General features: G+C 34.1%; 2 protein-coding genes across 5 annotated transcripts; one reads left to right on the forward strand and one right to left on the reverse strand.

The window, feature by feature from the left end:
* Positions 1-3,344: 3,344 nt before the first annotated feature.
* LOC136218157 (uncharacterized) lies at positions 3,345-5,382 on the forward strand. 3 transcript variants are annotated; one of them, XM_066004917.1, is made up of 6 exons: positions 3,345-3,510; positions 3,592-3,762; positions 3,849-4,022; positions 4,105-4,302; positions 4,590-4,693; positions 4,775-5,382. In XM_066004917.1, the coding sequence occupies exons 1-6, from the start codon at positions 3,441-3,443 to the stop codon at positions 5,279-5,281; spliced, it is 1,224 nt and encodes a 407-aa protein (XP_065860989.1). In that variant the 5' UTR covers positions 3,345-3,440; the 3' UTR covers positions 5,282-5,382. The 3 variants fall into 3 exon arrangements, with proteins under 3 accessions (XP_065860989.1, XP_065860990.1, XP_065860991.1); XM_066004918.1 differs by having other exon boundaries at positions 3,598-3,762; XM_066004919.1 differs by having other exon boundaries at positions 4,771-5,015.
* Positions 5,383-10,293: 4,911 nt separating this feature from the next.
* On the reverse strand, positions 10,294-14,262 carry LOC136218158 (uncharacterized). 2 transcript variants are annotated; one of them, XM_066004921.1, is made up of 7 exons: positions 13,850-14,262; positions 13,683-13,763; positions 13,421-13,597; positions 12,214-12,384; positions 11,835-12,047; positions 11,659-11,747; positions 10,294-11,171 (listed from the first exon to the last, which is right to left on the reverse strand). In XM_066004921.1, exons 1-7 carry the CDS (start codon positions 13,956-13,958, stop codon positions 10,533-10,535), a joined length of 1,479 nt encoding a protein of 492 aa, XP_065860993.1. In that variant the 5' UTR covers positions 13,959-14,262; the 3' UTR covers positions 10,294-10,532. The 2 variants fall into 2 exon arrangements, with proteins under 2 accessions (XP_065860993.1, XP_065860992.1); XM_066004920.1 differs by having other exon boundaries at positions 10,294-11,177; positions 13,850-14,260.
* Positions 14,263-17,823: the final 3,561 nt, after the last annotated feature.

Below are 17,823 nucleotides of genomic sequence, written 5' to 3' on the forward strand. Positions count from 1 at the left end.
AACAACTTTGTTGAAGGGATTGAAAGCAAAAAATGACTTTAAACGGACGAAATCGGGCTTTGAAAGTAGTTGGACGAATCTGGAAAATTAATTTGAAAACAGAGTTTTAGCTAGGAATTGAGCAAATTAAAGGCTTGGAATACTAAATTGAATTAGAAAAACTTGGAAAGAGGCTATTGGAACTTGAATTGGAGCTAAAGAGAGCTAAAAAAAAAAGGGATCGAAGTTAAGAAAAACGAAGAACGAAAAGAAGAACTTTGAAGAACTAAGAACTTAAAACTAGAAACTAGAGAGCATTGGAAGGGACCTTAGGAAGGGGTTTTGTTGTGTTGAGTTGAGTGATTTTTTATGAAGGGGAGGGGGTCTATTTATAGTATTTTGGAGTGGTATTTTGGTAATTATTCACCAACTAACTCAACTACCTCCATGCCACATCACCCCACTACCTCAACTTCCACTAACTACCATCAACTTCCATTGACTGCTTCCAACTGTTGCCGGAAGAGATGATATGCCCCGCGTATCCTTGGTTACGCCCTGCGTATTGGAGGTCCTGAAGCTTGTGCGTTTCGTTGATGGTATCTGCGCGTGGCTCCTCTGGTGTTACGTCCCGCGTAGGAAAGTACGCGCTGCGTAAGAGAAGGACGCCCCGCGTGTTTGTGCTCCTGAACTTGGAACGCCTTGTTGATGCGCTTTACGCGTGACGTGTCTCGCTTTACGCCCCGCGTACTTGAGCCTCTGAAGTGGAACTTCTCCGGATGTGTGGTATACGGCCCGCGTATAGGAATACACGCCCCGCGTGTTTGATTGACGCCCTCATTGGCTGGTGGTGAGTTTACATATATATATTTATTTTATTTTTTTCTAGAAAAATGGAAACTATACCCTAAAATCAAATATAAGTTTTCTATATACATGAAAATAAAATTTATTTATTTTGGGCCAACACCATCAAATATTTTCATAATTTCCCTGGAAATTTAGATAGCATAAAAAAGAATTCTTTATAATTGTGAAAATCAGTAAGAAAAGTTGTTGAATATAAAACTGTGAAAATGTTCTCAGAATATTGGATGACATAAAAATTCATTCTAAACTTGATTTTTCAAAAAACTTTAAACGTGATAAAGTCAGTTGTCTATATTTTATATATTTTTTTGGGACGATTTTAGTTTTTTTTTTAATGATTTTGATGTATGATTTTATGTACCAATCATTTTTATAGAATTATTTTTGAGAGAGAGTATTTTTTGAAAAATGTGGACAATAATCTATTATAAAGAGAAATATGCTTTTAGGTAACCTGCTATAGCAGGTCATTTAATCAGAATATATTAGTCTCCATGGATGGAGACTCACCATTGAGAACTCTTCCACATATATATATATATATATATAAAGAGTATTATGAGTAATTTCTAAATAAAATTGTCTAGATATATAGTATATTATGTAATAGGTTTAAATATGTAAATAAGCTTCCAATTTTATACTTTACCCGATTTTAAATTAGGCTAAAATATATAATAGATAGGATTGACAAATTACTTACAAGTGTCTCATATTTTTAAACAAATTTATTTAAATGTCAAATCCGGTGGTTTTTTAAAAAACTGAATAATTAACTGAAAATTTGATAAACAAAAAATAAAGTGATAATATAATATATAGATAATTCAAGATTTAAAATCCTGTTATGATAAAATATATATAATTTTTTTTATAAATATAAATAAAAATTAAAATCTGATTTTTTTTATGTAGAGAGTGTTTGTTTCAACTTTTCGGATGAGCGTTTAACGTTTCACTCCAAACCGTATGAAATATAGCATTTGGTTAGGTTTATATAACCGCATCGTTTAACATTTTCTTTGGAAACTGCAGGGTTCTGGAGCGTTTCACGAAAAACTCCTATTTGGAATTTTCATAAACAGCTGTTTGTAGTTATATGTTATTGACAAAATTATCTTTTTTATTGCCACAAAATATGTTTATTCTTTAATATTATTTATATTTCTACAGTATAATTATCGGGAGAACAAGGTTTTATTGTGTTCAATAAATTTTTTATTTTTTATATAGATTATTTTTATTAATTTGTGTAACATATTTTTTATTTTATAATAAGATAAGGTGCAAAAATACTCTAACATTTGCAGCTAGAAGCAATCTTACCTTTAACGTCTAAAATTGTGCAATTATACCCCTAATGTTGGCAGCCAAAAGCAATTTTATAGGCATTTTTTCACATTTACGCTTTTATAATTTCATCGTTGATTAATTTAAAACATGTCCATTTTAGACATTTTAAATCCAAACAGCAACAGTTCAATATAATTTTACCAAACACTAGTAATTAAACCGCTAATAATAAACAGCTAACAACTTACTACAACCGCAAACAACTAACAGCAACCGCAACCGCAACACCTATTAGCTAACAACCGAACCAAACACGCATGTAGTTTCCTCTTTAAATTACTAATTAACTTTAGGGTAAATTTCAAAAAAACTCCATGTGGTTTCACTTTTTTTTTTTTGCAGAAAAAAGACTGTGGATTTTTTCTTTTCAAATACATGACTGTGGTTTATTCCGTTACACTATTTACGAATTTAGTGAAGATGTCGTTTATTTGCTAACGTAGCTAAAGGGCAAATATGAGTTTTTAAAAAATTTGGGGTAAATTTCAAAAAAAAAACCCATGTGGTTTCACTTTTTTTTTTCCAGAAAAAGAACTGTGGTTTTTTTTCTTTTCAAATATAGGATTATGGTTTATTCCATTATACTATTTACGGATTTGGTGAAGATGTCGTTTATTTGTTGACGTGGTTGAAGGGCAAATATGGGGTTTTCAAAAAATTGTCTAGAAAAGGCATTGAACGGCCATGTGAGATTTGCGCTCATGTGAGATTTTATAGTCAATATTGTAGCTACAAAATAATTATAAAAAATCTATTGGTAAATTTTTTTAAAAACCTATATTTTCCCTTCAGCCACGTTAGCAAATAAGCGCATGTTCACCAAATCCGTAAATAGTGTAACGGAATTAACCACAGTTCTGTATTTGACAAGAAAAAAACCACAATCTTTTTTTTTTTAAAAAAAAGTGAAACCACATGTTTTTTTTTAATTTATCCCAATTTTTTAAAAAACTCATATTTACCCTTCAGTCACGTCAGTAAATAAACGGTATTTTTACCAAATTCGTAATGTAACGGAATAAACCATAGTCCTGTATTTAAAAAGAAAAAAACCTCTATCGTTTTTAAAAAGTTAAACCAGAGGGGTTTTTTTTTTTTTTAAATTTACCCTAAACTTTAAATATGTTTGCTGAAAAAAAAAAGTCCAAGACTAGAGAAGAAGAGAAGAGCCCCTTCATCTCCAAGCTAAATACTATCACCATCATCAGCTTTGACTAGGGTTTCCGTCTCTATCTTCAATGGCCTCTCATCTAATTTCTCTCCCTCCCGTCTTCTTCCTCCTTCTATTGACTCTACCTTGGACCCATGGTAAAATATTTTTGAACATTCCTCTTCTTATTATTTTTCGGAGTTGGAATAATTTATTTATTTATTTTTAACTATCTTCAGTGTCAGCGGGCCTCATTCTGGAAGAAGGCTACACCGTAACAACAGTGATCGATGGCCACAAACGCCAAATAAATCCGCATGCAGTCCTCTCTCGACCAGGATCCTCCGATCTCATCGTCCTCGATTCTTTCCGTAGTGTTTTCTCTACCCTACAGTTCCCAATTTCTCAGGGTAATTGCTTTTTACTTTTTAGCCTTTGTTACTAAAATCATTTTAGGGATCCTTTTAGTATTTCTTTTTTCTTCCAATAAATGCAGAGAGTGTTGTTCATCGGTTATCCGGGAATGGGGTTGCCGGAATGTCCGATGGGTCATTGGATTCTGCTCAGTTCAATAAGCCGAAGAACTTTGCAGTTGATGCTAAAGGGAATATCTACGTTGCTGATAGGATTAACGGTCGTTACGGTTCCATAAGAAAGATAACCAACTCAGGTACTTCGATTTTGGTGGGATTGATTTCTGTTAGAATTGGGTGTTTGTAATTGCTTTTAGTTATTTGTGTAATTACTTGCAGGAGTGACCACCATTGCTGGAGGATACTCCAGGAGTACAGGGAATCAGGATGGTCCTGCTCAAAATGCAACATTCTCTAGTGATTTTGAAGTGGCTTTTGTTCCTCAAGAATGTGCTTTGCTAATTTCAGATCACGGCAATCAACTAGTTCGTCATATTGGTCTCAAGCCAGATGATTGTGCAACAAGTTCTCAATCAGGTACCTAATTTCTCTGTATTCTGATGTTGAATATGGATTGTTGGTAATTTAGATGATCTTTGTGTTGTGTGTGCAACTGAAAATTCATTAATCTTCATGGTTCACTTTGGCTGGAACGTGTTCTTATTTCTATTTCCTAGTTGTGCATTTTTGTTTAGACTGATGATCTTTTTACGTTTCTTTTTGTTGCTCGGTTAAGTTTTTACTAAAAGGGATTACCTTATGCTGCTGCCTCCTCACAATAACAATTATGAGTTCCTAATCGTTTGTTGTTTATATTTTTGCAGGACTGGGGATGGTTTCATTTTGGTTTTTGGGACTAGGACTGATCTTCTCTTGCCTGCTCGGGATTGCCATTGGGTTTGTGATTCGTGCTTACATTACTCCTAGTGTAAGTTCCAGTGTGATTGTTTATACTGTACTGATTCCAATTAATGGATTACTTATTCCTCTAACCAAACTCTATAGACAGGAAGGGTGTATTCCTCTTGGATCCAACGGGACATGGAAGCTTTGCCTAATCAATGCGGTGAAACCAGTACTGATGTTCTGCTTCGACATGAGAAGCGCAGTTGCTAGCTCCAGGCTTTATGATCTTCTTAGGAGGCTCTTAATGTTGAGCCTGTCTCATATGTCACTTATGCTTATTAGGATTAACCCTGTAGGTTCTCAAACTTCAAACAAGGGTTTAGATACTCGTGTTTCAAGCAAAGACATTGTTTCTTTACTTGATTCTGATGTAAATAGTTATGAGATGGAAAAGTCACAGCAGTATCCTGATCTGAATGATTTGATCACTTGTAATGCCCCACTGCAATTATCAAACCCAGAGGATGAGATCTTCAACCAAGGAGAAGAGGATCAAATGCTGGATTACCACTGTAAAATAGATGATATGATACAATCAAACATCATGGGATTTACCGAGGTGGCTAAAGAATCCTCCAGACAGACTGTGGGTTTGGTTAAGAGGAGATGATGTAGTCAGTCTTTGCTCTGTGTTTAGATTTTCGTTTTTTTCTGAAACTTTTCATAGTCTAGGAAAGGAATGTTATTTTCAACTGAGATGGTTTCTGGTAATGTTGATATGTTTGGTTTACAAAATTCCCACCGACTTTGTGATCTCTAGGTTCAACTAGCTTGCTAACTGGAGAAATATCGATGATCCAACACAAATATATTTTAAAGAGACGAACAGGCAGAAGAACCTTGGCATACCACCTCTCAAGGGTGAGGTGGTATGCCTGAGCCACTTAAAATTTGACGTGTGTTAAAATCATTAAAAATAATTATAAGGCAAAGAAAGATAAGGATTAAAGGCTCTTCTTCTCCTTCACGCTGCACGTCCCTTCTGCAATTCATGTTCCTTTTTTTTTTTTTTTTTTTTTTGCATCTGGATCTATCCAGAACCAAATCTTCTCTCAACTCATACCTCTACCCTCTATCACTTTCAGAACAAGATCGCCGGCAGACAATGAATTTTCCGTTCATTTTACTTCGCAGGTCGCCATCACCGTTTCATTCAATCTCCATCCGGTGACCACCAGTTCGTTCTTCTCCTCCACCAACTCAGTTTATCATTATCCGACTGCTCTTTTCTTTTTCTCCTATATTTTCGAAGTAAACCACCCAGCAAACGAGGCAAAACGAAGAAGCAAGTTCCGGCGACCGCTAGTCTGTTTTCTAACTCTGCCAAAAGCCAACTCCACAAAGTAATTTTGAAGAAATAATTCAAATTCATAGGGATATTAGTGAGGTCCAATTGACAACCCTCAGTAAATTGCCAAATCCTTGCTTTCTTTTGAGTAAGAACCCCTTAATTATCCAAGGAAAACAACCTTAGTTTTCGATTTCAATTTCATCCAAATACTCACAAGGAATATGAATAGAATATATTTTGGTTCTGGAATGGAATTTGCTGTAATTTTTGTATAAATTCTCATATATCCACCATTACCACAAAGAATGTATTGTGTTCTCCTTTGATGATTTGGAGTTGGGTGTTAATTATGAAGTGTATTATCTAAAAGCTGCACAAGTTCTATGATTGCAGCAGAAAAAAACCTAATATTAGTGAACGAAGCAAAAGTGATTAATTATTATTTTAATTTTTGGTTTTTTTTTTTTTTTTGTTCGTAAGTGTATCACCGCCGACAGAAGTGGTTATTCACTTTCGCAGATGGTTTGCACCTCTATGGGTGGGACTGCTGGCCACGGAAATTCTTTCCATTCCCACAGAAATTTTTAGTTTCTAATTAATTTTAATTAGATATTTTCTTGACACACGTCAAATTTTAAGTGGTTCAGGCATACCACCTCACCCTTGAGAGGTGGTATGCCGGGCGTATAATAAAATTTCTCTAGCTCTATCCACTTGCTAATAACATTGGGTAAATTATAGCCAACGCTACTGAACTTTATTCCTACTAACATTACCTTCCTAATACTCCCTTCATTTCCTTCTAATTCTAGTAAATTAGTTTTTTTTTCAAATATAAGTTACTCTAGTATTCTAAGAATTTTTAGTTTAGTTTTTTGTCTAAGCATTAATTTTTTTTTATCTTTATCCATGTATTTTTTAACATCCAAAGATTTATTCTTTATTCATGATATGAGCGAGATTTTTTTTGGTTAACCAATGTATATTTATTAATTTTATTCTATAGTAATTGTATTTCTTAATTTATGTAAAATAATCTAAAATGATTTATATAAGAGAATGGATGAAGTATAAAATTTAATGATGATTGATAAATGTAGATTATAATAAGTTTGTATCTATTATAATCAGTCAAACAGTGCTTAGACTATCAAATCTATCAACTTTGCAATAGAGGGTCATATGTTTTTAATAATAATAATAATAATAATAATAAAATTATTCAATAACTGTACAAGAGATACAAAGACGGATATAAAAAACACAAATTAAAAAAACGGAAAAACTTTTACATCATGGGAAGGGAAGGGAGTATATCTATATAATGTATGCCTTTTCCATTGCCATCTAACATTCAACTATACTCGCTTAACCTTTCTTCTCTTTTCGCTCCGGTCTTCTTAGAGTTAGTCTCCTCTTTCTAGTACTGAATTGGCGAATTCGTAGGTTCAATTCCTACAGGATGCACCTGTTGAGAAAGCATCCTGTCCTAAGGAGAGTGACTTATATATTAGATTAGGTAAACTTGACTGACTTGTTAATAGGGGTAATATTTAGTGATCATGAGTGTAATTTATCCTAATAACATGGGTAGAGACAAGCCCTCCGGCTGTTGGAACTATCTCTGCTATGGATAGTTTTCGACCATTATTCAATCACATGTCTTCTATTAATTAAAGTTCAGAGTGGTTAAATAACTCATTGAGTTTATATTTAATTACAAAATCCAACATGATTAAGACATGATAGGACAAATTTCTCTAAGTTTGTTTAAAACGATTCAATCTTACTTTTGTAGTCAAAATCTAGCTTAATTTTGAGAAGTTTTACATTGATACGTAAAAATTTGGTTCTGAATAACTCAGATGATATAAGAATAAATTTGAGCAAGTTCAATTTAGCAAAATAATTTTTTTTATGTTCAACGAACCAATCTTATATTCGCCGCTGTATAATAATATTCATCCAAGTATTAGGAGAGATGCGGTTTTCTTTTAAGTAGAAGTGTTATCATAACGGTGAGGTCTAGTTTATTTATTTATTTTAAAGGAAAAAAAATTATTTTATTCAGAAAAAAGGGTGGAACAGAATTTCAATATTAGTGATTTAAGAGTGACTAATACTTATCATCTCCAATAATACTTTTTATATTAACTTTTATTTATTATTTTATTATTAAAATTGTTAATTATTGTTATATTTACTAAAAGATTCGTCAATAATAAATTATTAATAAAAAATAAAATAAGAAGATAGTAAGAAAGATAAAAAAAAGCCCTTCTTAATTTGAGAAATTACTATGCTTTTTAGTCTTTTCTCTTTAAATTTTAATTTAAAATTAAACCAAACACTATTGAAGATGCTAGAAACAAAGCCCAAAAGGAAAGAAGAGAGAATTGATTCATTCAATACAATAAAATCCAACTTATAGTTGTTACACCTAGGGAATACCTCTAACAGAAAATGATTGAGCTATGACCCGCTGACACGTATAACTAATTAAACATTCCGTTAACTAATTGAATGGCATCAAAATGCGCACCGACAAGTAAAACGCATTATCCAATTTTTCCACATAACATTGAACTTTGAGTGATGAATTTGGATACAAGTTTTGGAGCCTTTGATCTTATAAACAAATCGTTCAAATATAAAAAAACCCACTGGAAAATATATTCATTTCGTCTGCATAAAAATCTATAATAAATAGTCATTACAATAAAGGAAAAAGTATAAAAATAAACCTTGTGGTTTGGACTATTTTCAAACACGAACTATGTGGTTTAAAAGTTTGCAAAATGGTACCATGTGGTACGTTCCGTTAGCAAAAGCAGTCAAAATTTTAATACCGTTAAAAAATTAATGATGTGGCAACCTTGGTCAAAAAGTCAGAGGGTCATTTTTGACATTTTCTCTCTTCTTCTTCTTCGTTGTTCTCTTCTCTCTCTTCTAAAACGTTGATGATGACTATGGTCTGTTTGCTATCATTCATATCTCCGGTTAACGAAGAAATGAACGAATTCGCATCGAAGGATGAAATTGATCATCAGATTTAACAGAACGATTCAAAACTCATTAACCATAACTTCCTTGGTTGTCAAACCTTGCTTTTCAACTCTCTCCATTAATTTTTCAAGCTCTCTCTTCATAATTTTAATCTTCACCTCTCTAATTATTCAATCACCAGAAGACGACGATAAAGAAGAGAAATTCTGATTCCTTTCATATCATCTTCATCATCTCCGAGACGATGATTCTCATATGCAACAGTTTCCATCTCAATCCGCTTTTGCAAACAACCATTATCATCTTCTGTGTTTTCAGAAGAAAGAGAAGAGAACAAAAACATTTTTGGAAATTATATTTCTGGAAATTATTTATCCTTTCTTCTGTCATAAATAAATTGATTTTTTATCAAAGAATTCAAGTCTTGCCCTGTGCTGTTGAGGCGGAATTTACTGGGAAAAAGGGATTGATTTTTGTTGCTGTTGATCGGATAATAGAGAAGTGGGAACAACTTCAGATTTTTTTGGTTGCGGGAATTTATTGGAAAAGTGGGCTTGAGATTATGTCACCGGTGATTGAGAATTTCAGGATGTCTCGACGAAGGAGATGAACATCGATGGTGAGGTGAGAGAAGAGGAGAGATTAGAGAGGGGAAAGATGAGGTGTCACTTGTCTATTGGGTAAGATTTAAAATTTTAAAAATATAATAAATTAGAAAATATAGGATATATGAAAGGATAAAATTACCCTTTAAACTTTAACTGCCACCTCAGCATTTTTAACACTGTTAGACAGAAATGCTTATATTTGCTAACGGATTGAAGTACATGTTACCATTTTGTAAACTTTTAAACCACATGGTTCATGGTTAAAAATGGTTCAAACCACAAGGTTTATTTTTGTACTTTTCCCTAGAATAAATGTCACCAAACACATAATATTCTTGAATTAAGCCGACTAAATATAAGGATTTATATTTTCTACAATTATATAAAAAAAATCCTACCATAAAATGCGTAATATATATATATTTTATTTTCAAAATAATAAAAGAAAATGGTACAAGAGGAAAAATTTAATAGTTATTGAAGCTTTGTTACATTTCATAAATGCTAGAAAGAAGTTGCTATAAAAGATAAAAAATAAAATAAAATAAATGTCATATAGGCTAATTTACTCATGTTTTCCCAACACAAGTAAAAAATCAAATCTAAAATCATGATTGGATAAAAAAAAATGGTAATCATAGAACTAGAAGCAGTGAAAGCTAATTTAGCTGATGATATAAGAAAATTTTTAGAAGAGATGAAGCTGTCCAAGAATGGTAATCAGAGAACGAAAAACACTGCCTCATTTCTTCCACCAGTTATAATTCAAGTGCCATTTTATGCAACAGGTCTATAATATTTTGACCATATCTAATTTAAACTTTTCAAGGCACTACAGCAGCTCAGACCAATTCTTCCATTCTCAAAAAATAAATTTTATGCCTATACTATATCCTAAATATTTAAGGACTAATATCAAAGCCAAATGAAGTTAACACCAAAATCTTTGTATATGATCAATACCCATTACCGTAGCCCATATAATTGGTTCGGGAGCGAATATTCCGGTCACTGTAAATGGGATCGCCATAATTAACAGGCTTAATGACTGCAGACTCATCGCGCTCTTGAACTGCACCAAACACAATCTCATTGGTTTTCTCATAGCTTTGCTCATAGAATGTGTGTGGTATGGAGGACTGATATTGGTGATGGTTCTGCTGTTTCTGGTTATGCTGCTGATGATCATCATCCCACCCGCTATAGAATGCACGACCCTGTCGCCACTGATGCATCTTTTCTGCATCCTTTGACATGAATGGGTAGGTTTTTCTTGGTGTTGGGGTTCTGGTTTCAATTGAAGGAGGTTCATCTTCATCTGGAATCACAAAGCTGTCCTGTACAGGCCAAGTATTTGAGTGTTTCTGCTGATGGTTTTGATATTGATAGCTTGGTGGTGTCTTATTTAAACCAGGAACTATTCCTCCTAGAATTTCAACAACACATGCCCCAGCATTCCCGAAAAGCTTGTTAAGGGATCCAAAGAAGCCTTCCTCATGTTTCTCTTGTTCATCTCCAGTTGGGATTAAAGGTGGCCTCACAGATTTAAGAGGCTTCTCATATGGATTTCCTACGATGCTTGTTTTGATTGCATCCTGATCCTTCACAAGTTAAAAGAATTTTCATTATATTTAGATATACTAAGATTCCTAACTCGACCAAATAATATGCAATAAAAAGTAGCATGTCTTTGAGACTACAGACAAATGTTCAATGTTAATACAATCACAGGAGTTGGCCATACATATTGAGAAATGAATGAATACCAATCAATCAGTCCTCAAGTACTTGATTTCTGAGAAACAGAAACTTTACTGCATGTTTGCTTACAAGTTTATTCTCTTTTCACATAAGAATGAAGTCCAAAGAGGTTACTTCAAACTACATATACAAATATTATATAGAACCATGCAACTCCAAGTGCTAAAAAAGAAAAATGAAATATCGGAGTCCAGCAGTAACACTTTGGGTTCAAGCAATTCAATGGAGAATCACAAGTGCAAGTGTGTGAATTTTGCCGGACGATTGTCCTACATAGAGTTGGAGCTAAGTAATCAGCAATTGAAAAAAAAAAGAACTTACATTTCCAGAAGAAGTAATTGTTCCCATTCTTCGCTGTAGCAAAGCGAGCATATAACCCAAGAAGCCAGCAGCTAAAAGCACTGCAATCCCTGCAATGATGAAATTATTACTTTAATCATCTATTACTATTATTGACCAAATAATAACATAAAATTACAATGGAAAAGCTTGCTTACCTAGGGGAAACCCACTTTCATATTGATAAGCACAGTCATCGAAATGGAGTTGGATCTCTCTGATTGCTCTGTTTCCTCTATCTATAACTAGCAGAGAGCAACTGCTTCCAACATAAACCACATCAAAATCATTAGAGAACTTTGCGTCTTCACTTGCTCCATCTACATGACCCCCTCCACGGCTCCATTTGCCTCCAGCAATTGTTGTAACCCCTAAAAGAAGATTATCAATATCTTCAGTCCAAACTTTAGTTTCCAAAACCTAAAATAACCTAAAACAACAATAACAATTATCTGGTGATGCATCCAAAACCTGGTTCTGCAGTTGGTTTTCAAAACCCACTCAGAATTACCATGAAAAGCACAAATCGACATTTACCTGCGTCACTTATCTTCCTGATTGCCATATTCAATGTGTCTGCAACATATATATTTCCTCTATCATCTACTGTGAACCCCTTGGGATGGTTCATCCTTGCCTCTCTGAGCTTCCCATCTATGTGTCCAGAGTATCCTTCAGGGGATCCAGCAACCAGCTTTGGTCTGCTATCTGCAGTGCAACATAATTCTATTAAAAGACTTGTCATGGAAAGAACATAACACTTCGTTCTCATGTATGAAAAGAACAGAAATTCATGCACAGAGAGCATCTTTAAACATCTATATAATCATCCTAAATCTTGAAATCATAAGCTCAATTTAATGTAGTTTTTATGTTGGACAGACAGGAAGTACAACAGGTGCAAAACTGAATAGGCCTTTATAAAGTAAAAAATCTCACTTTGAACAAGTGTTTTATTACCCTATATCAAGGTTAAGTTTTGTTTATCTAGTCGATATGGAAAAAGATGCAATGGAGCTTTCTCTACCTAATTTTTAATCCTGTATCATGATAGATACATATAAAGAATATTTTTCATAACATAAAGACCTATTCATACAAGATCAAGCCTGTGCAAGCAATTATCTTGTGATAATCTATAAGGCACCTTTTTTTCCCACATAACAAAAATTCTATATTTTATATGAACATTCTCTAGATCCAATCTCCCCAATGCTAAATAGAATACAACTTTAACATAATTGATATGCACACAAAAGCCTGCACATGACACAACTGTCTTCCAAAAAATATAGAAACTTGCAATATTTTATATTGCAGATTTATTCACATGTCTCATCTCTCCAAGGCAACTAGAAAACAAGTGCAAAATTTATTTAGTCTAGTGCCTGCCATATTAAACAACACGGTTCAAATTCCCTAATTGCAAACACAACTTCTACAATCCGTTGCATTCAGCGTTTTTAAGCACACAAATTTAACTTAAAATAAAGCAAAAATTGGTTTTCAAACACTTAATTACTAGGTTGGGCAATATTAAGCACCCACTTACTGGAGTAGATTCTGGTTTTACAAAAGTTGAAGTTAATAGTGAGACCTAAAACAACAAACCAATCAAAACCCCAATAAAGTTTGAAAAACGGACTATGGGTAGGGGCAAAAGGGTGGTAAATAATACAGTAGAAATTACAGTGCAAAACAAAGTGGATAAACCAGGCGAATCGATCAAATGAAAAGAACTCACATAGAGACAGGGAAGAGGATATCCTGTAGATGTTACTGTTAGCAGAGTCCAAAATTAGAAGCTCCCCACCGGGCAAAACCTCGACAGAGTAAGGCTCAACCCCAAGCTTGCTCCCGTCAAACACCGTCTCCACAGAATAGCCACTCTCAAACTTCATCATGGAACGGCCAGATATGGCTACATACAAAAATGTCAGTATACCAATGTTCAAATCCACTGAAAATAAGGAGAAAATGTGAGCAAGAGAATCAGAGATCTAGACCTGTTTTAGTAGTGGCTTTGAGAGACCATAACCATTTCATAAAAGCAGAAACAGCATTTGAAAAGAATCCACTAACAATCCCTGCAAGAGAAAAGAAATGTCGGCAAACAAAAATATGAAAAACAAATGAGCAAAATCAGATCAAATGAAAGGAAACGAACACTCACTTCCAGGTGTAGTAGAAGTAATAGGAGCTGGGGAGACACCTCCAAAGAGCAGCAAGATCATAAACAGAAAAAGAAACACATTCTTGGCCGTGACACCCATTGATTCCATCACCAAGCTACGAGATTCAAACAGTGAGCATTTGAAAGAAACCCTACTTGAGAAATGGGTAACTTTAACGGAAAAGTAAGCTTTGAAATGAAATAGGAGTAAAGGAGAAGATGCTAAAAAACAGTGGGTCTTTTCTGTATAAATAAAAAGTTTTTACATATGAAATTCGTTTAACAGGAAAAGAGAAAAGGAGAGTGTAAATTTAGAGAGTAGAGAGTGAGAATGGAAGATAGGGAAAGCTGAAAAAGACAAAGAAGAGAGAGAGAGAGAGACTACAAAAAGAAAGCGAGGCCAGTGGCTCAGTGACAGAGAGATAGAGAGAGCTGCTGCACTGCAATGCAATTTGCGAAATTAAATTTAAAACGTTATTTTTGGTTTATTTTATATAAAAGTATAGTATTAATGAGCTACTTAAAATTAATCAACAACCAGCAACATTACATTTATTCTCTACCTAAATTCTCGCAGTTTGTTCAAAAGAAATTTGCTGTCTCCAATTGTTATCCCGTTAATTGTTTCTCACTCGATTTATAACCCTTCTCGTATTTAATTTAAATTAATAGGATTAAAACCTAGAATTGACCGAAATTAATAAGATTATATGGTAAATATATCAAATTTCATAAACTAAGACTCCGTTTGTTTTATAATTTTTTTATTTGTTGTTACAGATAGCTAACAACTATTAATTAATTTTTTTTTTTAAAAACAGTTGTTTCAAATTTAGATAAAAAAACAATTTCGAAAATTAAAAATAAATGGTCATTAAGTGAAAAACATGTAAGATATCCGGCATATAGAAAGTCACACACCTCCAGATTAAATCAACGGTGCTCTTCATCAATGATTCAAATCGTTCGTTTTGTTTATGAATTTAAAGTCGATTGCAACTTAAGGTCTCATTAGTCAAATAGTCATTTATTAGCTTCAAATTTATTATTTTCAATTACAATTTTATATTCCAATTTCCACTTTTGTCCCTAATTTGTTTTAAGCTCAATTCCCTTATTTATCTTTTGTATAGAAATAATTTCAATGGTAATTTCTTGTTTTCTTCTTAGCACTTGCAATCAAACTATATTTCATCAATAAAATAGAATTTTCTCCAAAAATCCTCGTGTCAATTTCGCATTTCAATTCCGTTTATTTTACTCGTACTAGTCATAAATAATCTAGCAAAGCTTTTATAACCGTTGTAGGGAGACGACTCTACTGTCCTTTCACTCCTCAGTGCTCAGTGTCATCGACCAATAAGTACGTAGTCTTTTCTATCTTGATCAGTTCTTCAAAAGCTTTTGGTCAGTATGCGTCAGGTTGTCTCTCCATTTATGGTAAAGATTCCTGGATAGCGGAACGACAACTATTCTGGCTCAACTGAAACTTCTCCTTATTTGGGTAGCCTTTGTCTCCAAGTTTGCTAAGTCAACTTCTGCTTTGTCTGTTGTCCGTTGAACTCAGTGGCTTTGTTGTGAAGCAGTTTAGCAAGCCTTCTGGATCCTTCTTCTTGCTGGGCTGAGTTGATTCATAAGCTTGGATCTGTTTGCTTGGGCCTTGACCTTGCTTAATGGGCTTTGGGCTTTGTTCTTAATATCTTTTACACTTATGGATTAACAGCTCAAACAACACTTGAACAAACACATTAGTAACAAATAAATCAAAGCATTTAAATTTAATGTGTTGGAATATTTTATCTTAGGGATTCAATTCTAATTTAAATAATTTTGTCAAATCAAAATCATTGTGGAAATGTGTTTCAACATCCCTTGCTTTGATTGCATTCTTGAGAAATTTTTCCAACTTACCAGTCTATGCCATTTTGTTAATATCCACTACCAAATATCTGCAATCTTCAGTATCATGATCTTCACAATATAGACCGTTATGCCTTTGGCCTTATGCTTTTAGCTTTGGTGGATAATGAGTGTGTTGTTTGTTTGACTGTACACATTATAAAATTTCATTCCTTGGAGCATTGATAAAAGTATAGTTTCAATCTATTTGCTCTTTGGATCTCTTATGCTCATCCTTGCCCTTGTTGTTTTTAGACTCCTTCAGGTGATGGTTTGGTCCCAGCCTACCCTTTAGTAATTGATTAAGTGGTGACCATCCCATTTGCCAAAATCACGTGTCCTCCTTATCAGGTCTGAAAATGTTTTAGCTTGCACATAGTCAATTCTTTTGACAAGTCCTTACTTCGGCAATTTCTTACCATAGCTTCCACTGTCCCATCAACATTCATATGTTTAATCTGGATGACCGTTCACTAAAACCTCTCCACCCATTCCTTCAAAGATTTGATTGATTCATGCACTAGATAATTTAGATCTTACATCATCTTACTCTTAGGAATCGAGATGATGAAATATTCAGTAAACTCCTATGACATTTGTTTGAATGATCTGATAGAACCTAATATCAACTGATCATACTAATAACATGCGGAGTCCTTCAATGTTGTTGAAAACAACCGACACATGAGAGCATCTGTAGCTGTCATCATTTTAAGTGCCCTGAGAAATTTTAACACGCAAAGTAGGGTCAGTCATACCATTACAGTCTTTGAGGAGTGGATATTTGAATCCCCATGGCATGGACTGATTCATAATCTCTGCACTAAGATGAGTATCCACATTAGTAGTTTCTAACAGTCTTGATTCTAATCCTTCATCCTTCATGGCGTGTTGAAGCTCGTCCCTAATGAGATTATATACATCCTCATTCAAGGAAGATGCCTCCTCCACTCATGGCTTTGGATCTGATCAAGGATTTCTAAGTGCAGGATATCTAGATCTGTATAGCCTGTGACAATTTGCTTCATAATGATGTATGAAAGAGTTGATGGTATCATGACGAGTGCCTCGACGTTGCTTTGGGGATCTAGAATCTTCGAGTTGATGTACTTGCTTGGGAGGTGTGGGTGAATGATAACGCCTTCGGTATGTTAGACTAACATTTTTCTCCTTCAATCTTCCTGTAACTACCTCAGGTTGAGATTATTCTAAGGATTCTCTTTTTCTTGAACATGTTTGGATGATGTGATGTCCTGTATAATAGGTTGTAGAGCCATGCCTGTCCACATGTCTATTCACCTCTTTTGCCTCCTTGAGCTTGACCCTCATCACCACCATCTATATTGCATGTTTATCTCTTAAAATATTCATGGATTCGTGAACATGACCTATAATATATATCAATTTCTTTGTTATCCCATCCATAAAGCGACGTTGTTCGTGATCCAAAGATCTTAAACAGACATCAATTTTCTGATCTAAAGTTCACATGATATGCAGAGGCTCTAGAACATTATTATTAGCGTCTATTAAGCCATGATTATGTGTAGCCGAAGTACTAGGAATATCCTATTTTTACTGAAGGACTGGCTGAACCACGAAACTATTTAAGTGAGCCATTTGTACGAAGTAACATCCACTCGTCGCACCTCATGATGTCTCTTAATCCACAAAATGTAACGATTTGGCTAAACTGGAATCACCTGAATGGAAAGAGCAAACGGTCAGGGAGGGAGCAAAGTCCGACGTCCCCTCTCCGATGCTTAAGTTAGCAGGCTACTTAGAGAAAGTAGTGAGACTTGAAAGCAAAGTGTTTGATAAAATGATTAAGTATCTTCTGATATCTCAAGATGAGATAGTTATAGACAATAGAAATATACATGCTATTGAATAACCTTTCCACGTATGAGTGATTGATTGGCTAATGCACCATACACCTTTCCCTTTTTTGTATTTTATGGCGCAACATCGGGATTATGAGCGTATCTTTGGAATCCGATATTGCTACTGGTCCACGTGTCCAGTTAGTTATGCTTTATGCGTGATGCATCTTATTGCTACTGATCCACGTGTCC

The sequence above is a fragment of the Euphorbia lathyris genome, chromosome 2 (assembly GCF_963576675.1).
Source record: "Euphorbia lathyris chromosome 2, ddEupLath1.1, whole genome shotgun sequence".
In the NCBI taxonomy this organism is placed as follows: Eukaryota; Viridiplantae; Streptophyta; class Magnoliopsida; order Malpighiales; family Euphorbiaceae; genus Euphorbia; species Euphorbia lathyris.